The following is an 11,913-nucleotide window of genomic DNA, read 5'->3' on the forward strand; positions in this document are numbered from 1 at the left end:
TGCTTGTGTTTTCTTGCCAAAGTGATTCATATTAAAACAAATATGATTCCCCTTTTTGGTCTTAGATGTGAATATCTGTTGAACTGGAAGAGTAAGTTTCCTTTGTGTGCTGAATGTCCCTACGTGCACAGAGACCCTTCTGCTCTCTATACTCTATAAACCTACCATTGCCTGCTCTGTTGTTTAATTTCTTGTGCTAGGGGAGTACTAAAATAAATAATAAATAAATATTATAATTTATATTTATATTTTAATATAAATATTTATAATAATTTAAATAATTTTAATAAGTACTATGCATTTTACCCAAAATGCTTACCAGAAATGATGATACTATACTGTTATGATATAGTCTTACTGCTTTTCATGGACAAAACCAGCATCAGTAGGAACTTCTAGATCTTGTGGGTTTTTTTCCACTTAGGTATACTTCATTGAATCATTACTAAATATTTTTGAGCCTTTTGGAAGGTCTTATTGTCCTTTACTGAACTAGAACAGTCGTCTCCAAGTCTGAAAACCCCACAGCCTGGGTGGTGTATAAATGCAATTTGCTTCAGCATGTAGCATTTCATAAGAAATTTAACTGTAGTATGTAAGAGATTTTTTTTAATGTGTTTCAGGCACTGGAGAACGTGTGTTGATGCTAGTTAAGAATCTGTGTAATTTCTCAAAAGTTGTGCAATTTTTTGTGCAATTTTTGTTGCCTTTAAAGAAGTAATATCTCTTGTGAAGCTTTCTGTTTTCTGCTTTCTGTCAAAAAGTATTAACGTGCAAAATGTTTTAAGTATTACTGGTTTAGCTTAGAAAGCTGTTTCAGAAAGGTATAATTACTGATTTAGAGCTACTGTTCTCAACTGCCTTTTTGCAAAAACGTATTCCATAGAATATTTAGTTTCCAAGGATGAAAGACTGAATTTGACGTAGAGTGATACTTAAAGTCTGGATTTCATGTTTAGTGAATAATTGAGGTGATAAAACATTCTTTCAAACAGATCCTACTCCAGTAAATTAATAAATAACGCATCTATACCGAACAAAACTACTATGGCTTTTTGAAGGCTTAGATATTAACTTTTTCTTTAGTTCAGGTGAAAGCACTGAAGAAAATGATTACAAAGTATTTCTTATTTCCTACTCTGTGAATGGAGTATACGTATTCTTAGGCAATATTTTAACCCTTCTGCCTCAATTTGCCAGTGAATGCAATTGAAAACCTTCATTTGATTTGATGAAGAGACTTTTGTTCTTTAGAGTTTTCCTCCTTTATTCATAGGTTGGGTTTTTTATTTAAATTGGTCAGTATCTAAGTAGACTTTAATATATTTTAGATTAGAAAAAAAGAAGAAAATAAAAAGCTTTACGAGAAGACTCACAGACTGACTTTTATCTACTGCAATCAAGTAAGAGGAGTAGTATGTAACCTTCCTATTGCTTAATGACATTGCTCTTTCTCACACAGAAATATGATGGCCATCTTCCTATAGAAATAAAGGCTGTTCCCGAGGGCTCTGTCATTCCCAGAGGAAATGTTCTCTTCACAGTAGAAAATACAGATCCAGAATGCTACTGGCTCACGAACTGGATTGAGGTCAGTCTTGGGAAGTTAGCATGTTTTTTCTACAAAAGCAAAAAACAAAAAAACTAATGGACTTAAATTAGAGGTTAAATTCCGTTCTGACAGATTTAATTTTCTGCTTTAAGTAAGCCTTGATTCTTCCTTTAGTTCTTGTACACAGACCTTTCCTCCCTACCTGGCGAGTGACTGTAATAATTTTACAGCAGTAGCTTTTCTGTAAAGGAAGGAGGAAGAATGGAGTTGTACATGTCTGTGGCTTGGGAGCAATAACTGTTGGGATGGCTAGTATTACCCTGCCTTATAAAGGTATTATAAAGCCTAATTACTTTAACCTAAAGTAAACTGTTGGAGGCTTTCTGAACGGGTGATGAAAATAAATAGCCCTCTTTGTACCTGAGCAAATGTTTACTTAGGATTCAAAAACTCTCACTTAATGCATGCCTAATAATGTTTTGGGCTTTTGCTTTAGACTATCCTTGTTCAGTCGTGGTATCCGATCACAGTGGCTACAAATTCTAGAGAGCAGAAAAAGATTTTGGCCAAATACTTGCTGGAGACTTCTGGCAGCTTGGAAGGACTGGAGTATAAACTGCATGATTTCGGCTACAGAGGAGTTTCTTCACAAGAGGTAATACAGCTTTTCTAATAATTTGGAAGGTCTGTAAACTATAAAGGACAGCAGTGAGTATTTAACAATTGTAATTGTGTGCAACAGTGAAATTGTGAATTCACAGAATGCTGCGATTGTATTTACATGGAGGGAGTGGATCTGGGCATGTGTAGTAATTCTCAGAAACAGTTCAGAAAGGGAGAGCCTTCTTCTCTGTGGAAATTGTCTTTCCTTTTTAAATGTATGAAGAGTGCATTGGTGAAAGAGGAACCAAGTCAGTTCTGCTGTTTCAAATTGGTGCTAGCCAGTAACTGATTTTAGACTCCTATATTTGGCCTGGCAACTGAAAGCTGCATCTTTTTCAGACTGCAGGAATAGGAGCTTCGGCTCATTTGGTGAACTTCAAAGGAACAGACACTGTAGCTGGAATTGCATTAATTAAGAAGTATTATGGAACTAAAGATCCAGTTCCTGGATATTCTGTTCCAGCTGCTGAACACAGGTAGGATTTCTGACAATAAAAAAAATTTTTTTTTTTAAACTTGCTAATCTTTGTCTAGGAATGTTGCTTTTTTTTCACCTTAAAGGAAAGTGAAAGCTTCTCTTCATCTTAAGCTGTTTCATTTACACCATACTCTATTTGATTGATGCAGATATTGAAGCTAAAGTGTTCTGTACTGATGCGTCTGTGTGTTTTAGGGGCTCAACAGTGGTGTGGCTGTTTTTAACTGCACATGTTTTAAAACTGAAGCTGAAAAAAATCCAACAAAGTAACTTGAAACACCCATGAGTTATGCCAAGCAGGTATTCCCTTTGTTACAGCGCTGGGTGTGTGGGGATCACTCACCAAACATGCACACCAAAGAGAGAAATGACTACATGTTTGAAGGCATAGCACATACGTATTCATTACATTCCAAGGACGTGGACAGAAATTCCAGGAAATGATTGACATCTCTGGTGTTCATGGGATTAAAACTAAGAGTCATTCTCGCTGTAAATTTCCAACCTGTAAGGTGGTAGGTAGCCCAAACCGGTTCCAACTGATGTTATGTTGAGCTGAGGCATCTGTTTTGCCATTTTATCTTCAAAAACAGGACATCTATTCTACTTTCTTATCTTCACTTGACAACAAGCTTTGTGGCCTCCACGTTTTGTTCTTGAGCTTGCATTTATGCAAGCCTCCTGTCCTTCAGCTCGTATCTGCTCAAATTGTTCTCACGATTCAAAACTGTGGTCTTCCTAACAGAGTGTGAAGTAGAAGTTGGTGATCCTTGTGGTGGGTCCCTTCCAATTCAGGATAAATTATATAATTCTGAATGTAGATGACTTTTTCAATGGAACCTGAATGCTCATGGGTAAAAGATATTGAGGATTCATGTTACAAATTTCACAGTTACAATTTTATGTTTAAAATAAAGTGAAAAACCATATGGGGTACAACTTTCCCACTATGTTTCCCTTGTTCTGCAGTTTCCTATCAGCATATTGGATTCAGGAAATAATATCATTCTCAATATCGTTCTCAAATTCATTCTCAACAAATAGAGAGTAAGGAGTTAATCTGAGACAGGCACTTGAGGTGAAGACCTCTGCTTTGATATTGGAATCTTTTACAGTGTCAGGAGTGATTGAAAATTTTTGGATGTCACTTGTGTCTGCATACTGAAATAAGCACAAAGGAAGGAAAAACCTCTTGTTTTTTCTTAGCAAGTACAAATACAGTTCCTTTTGAATAGAGGATTTTATTCAGAATTTCAAGAAAGTTAACAGGAAAGCTTACAGCAGTAGTTCTAATAGGGTTGTGATCAGTTTTAAAGGTACTTTGTTTCATTTCCCTATCTGGATCCTTGCTATAATGCTGTTCTAGAGCTGCTACTTGATGTGGAAGTAACAAAACATGCCTGATGCTTCTCTTGGCTTAACTCTGCAGTGAATTAAGAAAAATAATAATTTTACAGTCACTTGATCCAATTTATGTGTAATAAAAGAGAATGCATGGAAGCATCTTTTGCACAGCATGTAGAAGTGGTAGCATGAGAGCTGTCTTATGCAGACCAGTCACTGTTTTCAAGCTGGTACACAAAGTGGGTCTTTGCAAGAGACCTGAATTTCTGTAGATTTGTTCTGCTGCTCCACAACTTCCAGTCTGAGGTGGAGCTGCATGTGGTGCTTCTTCTGGAACACAACTTGGGTTGTTCCTGACTGCCCCAGCCTCCTGGAAAGTAATTTTGTGTTGTCTCTTTGCTCCTGTGGCCCAGTGCTCATCTGCTGAAAAGTTAATGCTAGCATTTTGGGGCGAAGGCTGCAATGTGAGCTAGTTCTTACTGCATGCCTGTGGTTTATATAAGTGTGTTTTATTTGTTCACACAGAATTTATTGATGTAGATTATGCCAGCTACGTACAGATGGCCTCTGCAGATCAACTGGCATTCAGTAACTTACTGCCTCTTTTAGCAACTTCATTTTGTGTGCTTGGCTGTACCCTTGTACCAAGGGTAATGCTCTGAGGTTCTTCTGGAAGAAGCTTTGTGTTAGAGAACTTAATGGTTTTAAATTGTTATCCAAAATAAATTAAAAAAAAAATCTTAAGGTTCTTCTAATTTGTGCTGCTAGTTTTCTACTTCCCATTTGATAGTCTGAAGTTGACAGAGCAGATGGTCTGTTCTTGCATTTGTAATTCCTTAATCGTCTGAATTTCACATCTAAGAGAAATTCTCACAAATACAAAAAGTAAATAAGTAAAGCTAAGTTATGTGTTAAAGAAGCTTTGCATATCCAGTGTTTGAGCTGCCAGAGATTAGTATGTTTGCTATCCATGAAAGACAGAACTCATAAGTACATAATTTGTGCTGTCCTGCAATCACATTGCCTATTCTTATCTTGATTTATTTCCGTTAGGAAATGCAGAATGTGCAATTTAACACAAATGCTGCTCTAATGTGTCTTTTTCAATTAACTTCACAGTACCATAACAGCTTGGGGGAAGGATCATGAAAAAGATGCTTTTGAACACATAGTGACGCAGTTCTCTTCAGTGCCTGTATCTGTGGTTAGTGACAGCTACGACATTTATAATGCTTGTGAAAAAATATGGGGCGACGACTTAAGGCATATAATTGAAGGCCGAAGTCCAGAGGCACCACTTATTATTAGACCAGATTCTGGGAATCCCCTTGACACTGTTTTAAAGGTAATGCTTTAAGTTCTTTATATACAAGATTACAGAACAAACAATTGTCCTTCCTAATGACTAGCTGGTTAGTAAACATAATGTTCTAGCTTAGTATGCTTTGAAAAGGATACCTATAACAAATCTAAACTTATATTTAAAGGAGACACAGATATGGCAACTCCTTTGCAGTCAAAATAACTTCATTATTTTCATTTAAAAAAAAAACAAACTTCTCACATACCATTCCTTGAAGCTTTTATAACAGTTACCAGTCTTGTTCTTCTAATGATGCTGGAATTATACTGTAGAGAGAAGTCTTTCCTCACTTAAAAACAATTATTCTTTTTTTGCCTCCTTATTTGTATTAATACAAATATCAGGCAGGTAAGACTTCTTTCTTAGGTATCTTGGAGTCTTGTATAATCTAACATTTTAAGGTGCAAATAGATATTAAACAGTCTCCTCCCTGACTTGTATTTCAGTCAATGACAAGTGAACTTTATGTTGAAAACTGTCTGGCCTTCTAACTGTATGCAGAGTATAACGGGTATTGAAGGTTTTAAATAATAAAAACTGTTGGTACATCTGAATTTGAGTATCTGCCCACACTGTTTTAATAAGTATGGAAGATTTTAGGGATACTGGTATTCTATCAAATCTGTGCAGCTTTAATGTTGGTTGTTTTTTTTCTTTCTTATGGGGTGAGTGACATCACAAATAAGAGCTTTGAATAGTCTTCATCGTAGCAAGTAAGAAAAATCCCATCTGTAGAGTTTCATTTAATTTCTGGCTAAGAAAATCTTAGAAAACTGAAAGCCTCCTTCACCCCACCTTAAAGGTGGTAGAAAAAAGAGCAGGATTGTCAGCTGACATCTAAATAGCAATAAAGGGCAGCAGTGAAAGAGAGGAAGAGGGGAAGTGTGGATCGGATTAGCTTTTGGGTACATGTTTATAAAGGTTTTTTGCTCTACGACTGCTTTAATCTAATGACTTCTGCCACAATGGCTGGTGTGCTTTTTGTTTGTGTGCCTATGTTAGATATAACCACATATCCTGCTTTAAATATATTTATGGATTTGTGCATTCTTGTTGCTTTAATGAATCAAATGTGAAAACTTGCTTCTTTATTGGAAAGGCATTTTTTTTACTTTTATTTTGAACTATCTTCCTTTTCTGTAGGTCTTAGAGATCTTAGGGAAGAAGTTTCCCATTACAGAGAACTCTAAAGGCTACAAATTGCTGCCGCCATATCTCAGAGTTATTCAAGGGGATGGCGTGGACATCAACACCTTGCAAGAGGTGAGAGATCCTGTTCCAGTGTCAGGGTGATACTGGCACTGTTGCTATTTAATCTGGAATCTGTTATGACTAGTCACATGTTGCAGCTTCACTACTGACCCCTCCCTGCCCTTTGTCCCGGACGTTGGCTTTAATATCCTCCTGTGTAAAACACACTCATTAAACCCTGCAGGGAATAATTAACATGCATAAGCAACTAAAAGGCATATCCTAACCTTAGTGTTGTAACCCTTCTGCTCGTGCTGTCTCAGGTTTTTGTTTGCTTTTGTCCTGCTAGTCAATCCTAATTCAGATAAAAATCTGGCAATGCTTGGTCCCCTCAGTGACACCTAAAGCACACTGCATGATTGCTGTGCTGCAGCAATAGTAGTAATTAACTGGTTGGGTTCATTAGTTATGAATGCTTTGATGAGTGTTTGTACTTGGAATTTTGAAGGTGTGGATTTTAAAGGTGACCTTTTAAAAAGAAAGGTAAGGGAAGTAAGGATTCTATTGGTTGAAACCCCCCAAAATATGAATAACAGATTAGGTTGTGGTCTGAATCAAATTAGAATCACCAAGTTTGGTAAAAACCTGCAAGATCATACAGTCCCGACTGTCCACCTATCACCACTAGTTGGACCATTGGTGCCTGGATCTGGTAAATATACATAATCTTTGAGTAATTACACGACAAGTGCCACTTCAGCAAGACAAAAGCTAGTTATTTAGTGGTTGCTGCATGCTAGAAGCTGGTTAAAACTTCATTACTATTTACTAGAAGGAGATACTAGCTGATACAATGCAGATGAGGAGGATAAAGGAGGGCTTGACTTTATAAGGTTTGACGTGCATTTTTCATCTTTAATTGTGTTAGAGTTCAAAGCCAGAAATGTTTGATAAACTTAAATCCAGTAAAATTAATCCTGATGCTTATCTTAGCTTCTCAGGTTGACAGATCTTTAGGTTCTTATTAGCAAAGTTGACTTCTGCTGCTTCTCGCGTTAGGAGTGTGAGAGAAAGCAAGTTTAGTTTCAAGCCAGCTAGAAGACATATGCGTATTTAATGCAAGCATATCGTGTTAACCTCGACCATAGAACTCCAGAGATGTTTGTCACTCAAATCCATAGAGAGCATTTCACACTGAGGTTGTTTCCTGATGTACTAGCCATAGTGTAGTCATACACCACAGTTTTGTACCTGAACCTATATCTTTAAAGCAACCTTTGTTCCTGTAGCTTTCTGAGAATAATCTGTGTTAATGTTCTTAAGGAAACAAAGCATGAGAAATAAGTCTTATGGTTAGATTCTAAGAGAAGCGACTTGATGAATAAGCTTATTATTCTCAGTGACTTTTAAACAGAACTTAAACCACAATAAGTTTACCAGTAATGTAGCAGATAGAGGGTCCAATTCCACAAGGCTCACAGAATAAATATACCTCGCTGTCACCTCATCTTGGCTGTTATCTTGCTCTGCACCTCATGTCAGCTTTGGCTGTTGATCTACTGACCGTTAAACTAACCTAGACCGCAAATGCAGCAAACTAACTTGGCTGAAAGTGATACTTTTTTCCTGTTGTTTTAATAAATGAAATTGCCCCATAAAACAGAATACTAATCACTGGCAAAATACAAGAGAAATGGAAACTATTGTCTTGAGCTGGTGGAAGCAGAAAAGGAGGAAGGCAATGCTTCTAATTTGGCAGCAGCAAGTTATGTTGGAGCAGAAAGGCCACAAGTTTGCAGCCTATTTTAGCTGTGTTTAAAATTTCATGGATTTTTCTTTCCTTTTATGTCAGCAAAACTGAGGTTACTATGCTGACTTGTGAAGGAATGGATAATAGCTTGCCATTTAAAGGAAAAATCTTGAAATATAATTCATACCTTTTAAGAAGGAGCTTACATGAACAAACCTGAATGCATTCTTGTGGCCATCTTTTTTTCTTACCCCTATTAGAATGTGACCATTCTAACTATTTTGTATCAGCTTTAGATTCTAGGCATGACCTGTTATGGATCTGATGAGGGGTAATGCATATAACAGGAAAGCTAGAATGAGTAATTGCAGATCAGTCTAATTTAATAATCAGAACTAGCTGAAAGAAAAATACAGAAAACAACTCAGTATAAACTGGATTTTAAAATTCTTTGTTTTAATAGGGAATGCTGGTAGAACAGGTAAGGAACCTTTTCTGACTTTCTTCTAGTATTTTCACTTTAAAAATCATTCCAATCTGCTAACTCCACAAGATACTACACTTTCAAAGGACTTCCTTTTGAACATTCAATTTCCAGATGTCTTGAAATGGTCATAAAGAAAGAAAATCCTCTAACCTGGAGTCACAATTGTTAATTGTGTTTGTAATTGTCAGCAGGAGGTGGTCAAACCTGAACACAAGACCTGTTCTTTACAAGAAAATAAGACAATAAATAGTTCTCTGTTGGTTTTTCCTTGGGGTGGGGACTTCAGATCAGAAAGATTGAATTGGATCCGTCTGGATGGGGTTTACCAACATTAGCATTTTCAAAAGACAGTGATAAATGAGCAAAGTTCATATTTGTGAGTCAAGGCTAGGTTCTTTCTGTCTCACTAGGTTTTATGCTTCATGAGAAGACGTCCATTTTTATTATCATTTCTTTGTCACGTAGAGTAACTTATGAAATGCATGAACCTTATCATCTTTTGTACAGGCCTGCTATTGGGAAGGATGTGATAACTACTGCTAAATTGCACAGGATTTTCCCATACAGAGGCACTATTTGTTCAAGATACAGTTTCTGAAGGGTTCCTTCCTTAGGCAAAGGTCAGGGGACTGGGGCTGAAGAGTCCTTCTGCTTGCTTTCTGGAATGAGGCTGAGTAAGCAGCTACCATTAGGTTGAGGAAAGCCCTATTGTAAGATCATTACAGAATAAATTTCTGCTTAACATCTTTTGGAACGTTGTTCAAGGTGTTCTGTCTAAGTTAAGTCTCTGAAAGCAAGAGCAAATGCTTGTAGGTGGGTTTTTGTTGCTTTGGGTTTTTTGGTGTTTTTTTCTTTTTTTTTTATTCTTCCTTAGTGTTAGCCCTTCTTGGAGTTAGGATCTACAGGTTCTGGCTGATGGCAAGTCAGACAAAAGCCAGCGGTGTGCCCTGGCAGCCCAAAGGGTCAACCGTACCTTGGGTAAGGTTGAGTAACTGTTGAGACAGTCTACATGTGACTAAATGGGTAAATAAAACACTATATACATTTCTGTTTACGTTAGCTACCCATTTACTATTATCTGAAAGCTGTCATGTCTCCCCACTTAATTTCACCTTAGCTGTCTCTAAAAGAAATGATTTGACATCAGCAGCTTCTGGAACAGTTGTGTTATCTGTTACCGTGGCATTTCCTTTTGAAGTAAGAGGCTGAGCGTGCACAAACGATTACCAGATTTCTCATGATGTTGTTTTCTGAAACTGCATTGTTGCCCATGGGTTATATCCTTCCGTTCCGCTCCTCAGCTTCCTTTTATCTGTACCGATGGGGCTTTGCTATTTCACCAACTTGGAAGCTACCACTTGTATTAGTGAAATATTTAGGAGGTATGAGTTCAAATGTTCTTAGTGGGGCTGTCACTGTCTTTTTTAGCCTTACATAGGGGTAATGAGTCATGGAAGAGTCTTGGCCACTTACGAGCGTGACCAAACTAGCGCTCGTGACTCCAGGTTAGGGTATGTCATGTTTGCATAGACAGAATGGGATGAGGAGGAGAGGAATGCTGTGGTAAGCTTTAAATTGACTGTCAATACCATTGATCTGTGTCTGCCTGAGAAAGTGCCAAAACAAACGTTCTAAGCAGCTTTATGTATCTCCTTTTCTAAATTGCTACTCTTAATTCCAGATGATGCAATTTTCAAGTTTTATTTATTTTTGAGCAAACTGCTGCATGAGTATTGACAGGAGTGTTACATGCATCTCCTGGAAACTGAATGTTAGTTGGTTAAATTGTCTGTAAAAAGCATCTTGTTTAAGTAGTATGCTATTTTGATGGAAAAATATGACAAAATATGCTTTTAGGCCATGCTAATTTTCTTTTTGTTATTAGATTGTGGAAGGAATGAAGAAGAATAAATGGAGTATTGAAAATATTGCATTTGGATCTGGTGGAGCTTTGTTGCAGAAACTAACAAGAGATCTCTTAAATTGTTCCTTCAAATGTAGCTACGTGGTAACCAACGGTCTTGGGGTATGTCTTTATACTATTTCTACCAGTATGTCAGGGAGGGAGGCCCCTGCTGAAAACATACTTTTTCATACCTCCTGTTAGATTACTGCCATCTACGTAAGGTACGCAACACCAACAAAGCCCAATGTTCTTTTGATTTTAGGTAAATGTCTTCAAGGATCCAGTAGCTGATCCGAACAAAAGGTCAAAGAAAGGCCGACTGTCTTTGCATAGGACACCTGCTGGAGAATTTGTGACACTTGAAGAAGGAAAGGGAGATCTTGAAGAGTATGGGCAGGTATGAATTTTCAAGGCTTATTACGTTGTTCTCTGTACAAATGTAGACTGGGTAAAAAAGTTAATTGAAAACAAATTGTGAAATTGTATTTTTGTTCAACTTCTGTCACAGTACTTCAGAAGTACCTCCAGTGGGGAATTCTGTAACAGTGGAATGTTAGTGTTTGTAGAATGTCCAGGTTGTACGATCTGTCTTTTGTTTGTCTTCAGGAACAGGAGAATGTTGCTTTTTTCCCCCAAAACTAGTTTTGTCTTAATGTAATAGAATACTAGAAAAATGTAAAACTATTGGAGAGCCTGTAAAAGGAGGCAGCCAAGGTGGTGATAGGTGTAGAGGGGAAGACACTGATCCTTCTGGGTCCCTTCCCACTTGAGATGTTCTATGAGAATATTATGCTGGCCAGGTACTTCTGTATGAGCCACGTTCTGCAATTAGAGTAACGTCCTGAGGTGGAAGGGGGATAGGGATGGGTTTTATTAAATTTGTTTATGCTTTCTCATTTGAGATTTTTAAAATAGTTCCTTCAGGTGCTAATATTCCTTGTCGGGAGTTTCCTGGTTTTCAAAGCTTTAAATTAATCCACAAATTCAGTTTCCTTGTTAATTCTTTGCAATCACAAAATTAAGTGCTATTTCAATAAAATAACAGTGGTGTTTAGGCCAGTCCCCAGGCTTTCAGCTGGAAATCTCTTTAATTTTTCATTGTATGAGCAATAAACTGTTTAACTGCATGCCTCTTCCTGAATTAAGAGGTTTGAAAATAAGCAAGCTATCAAATTGCAA

General features: G+C 37.2%; 1 protein-coding gene across 5 annotated transcripts in view; it reads left to right on the top strand.

The window, feature by feature from the left end:
- Positions 1 to 11,913, top strand: part of NAMPT (nicotinamide phosphoribosyltransferase) — a 28,874-nt gene that overhangs the window by 13,182 nt on the left and 3,779 nt on the right. For 3 of the 5 annotated variants that reach the window (XM_065743608.1, XM_065743607.1, XM_065743611.1), the window contains exons 4-11: positions 1,463 to 1,591; positions 2,049 to 2,207; positions 2,555 to 2,691; positions 5,157 to 5,382; positions 6,544 to 6,663; positions 8,805 to 8,822; positions 10,714 to 10,854; positions 10,997 to 11,131. In XM_065743608.1, the coding sequence (XP_065599680.1) occupies positions 1,463 to 1,591; positions 2,049 to 2,207; positions 2,555 to 2,691; positions 5,157 to 5,382; positions 6,544 to 6,663; positions 8,805 to 8,822; positions 10,714 to 10,854; positions 10,997 to 11,131 (1,065 nt within the window). The remainder of the gene's footprint in view (positions 1 to 1,462; positions 1,592 to 2,048; positions 2,208 to 2,554; positions 2,692 to 5,156; positions 5,383 to 6,543; positions 6,664 to 8,804; positions 8,823 to 10,713; positions 10,855 to 10,996; positions 11,132 to 11,913) is intronic. The other 2 variants (XM_065743610.1, XM_065743609.1) reach the window with 1 other exon arrangement.

Source organism: Cyrtonyx montezumae, unplaced genomic scaffold (assembly GCF_038088225.1).
Source record: "Cyrtonyx montezumae isolate F1298 unplaced genomic scaffold, pur_monq_1.0 scaffold_3, whole genome shotgun sequence".
Taxonomy (NCBI): Eukaryota; Metazoa; Chordata; class Aves; order Galliformes; family Odontophoridae; genus Cyrtonyx; species Cyrtonyx montezumae.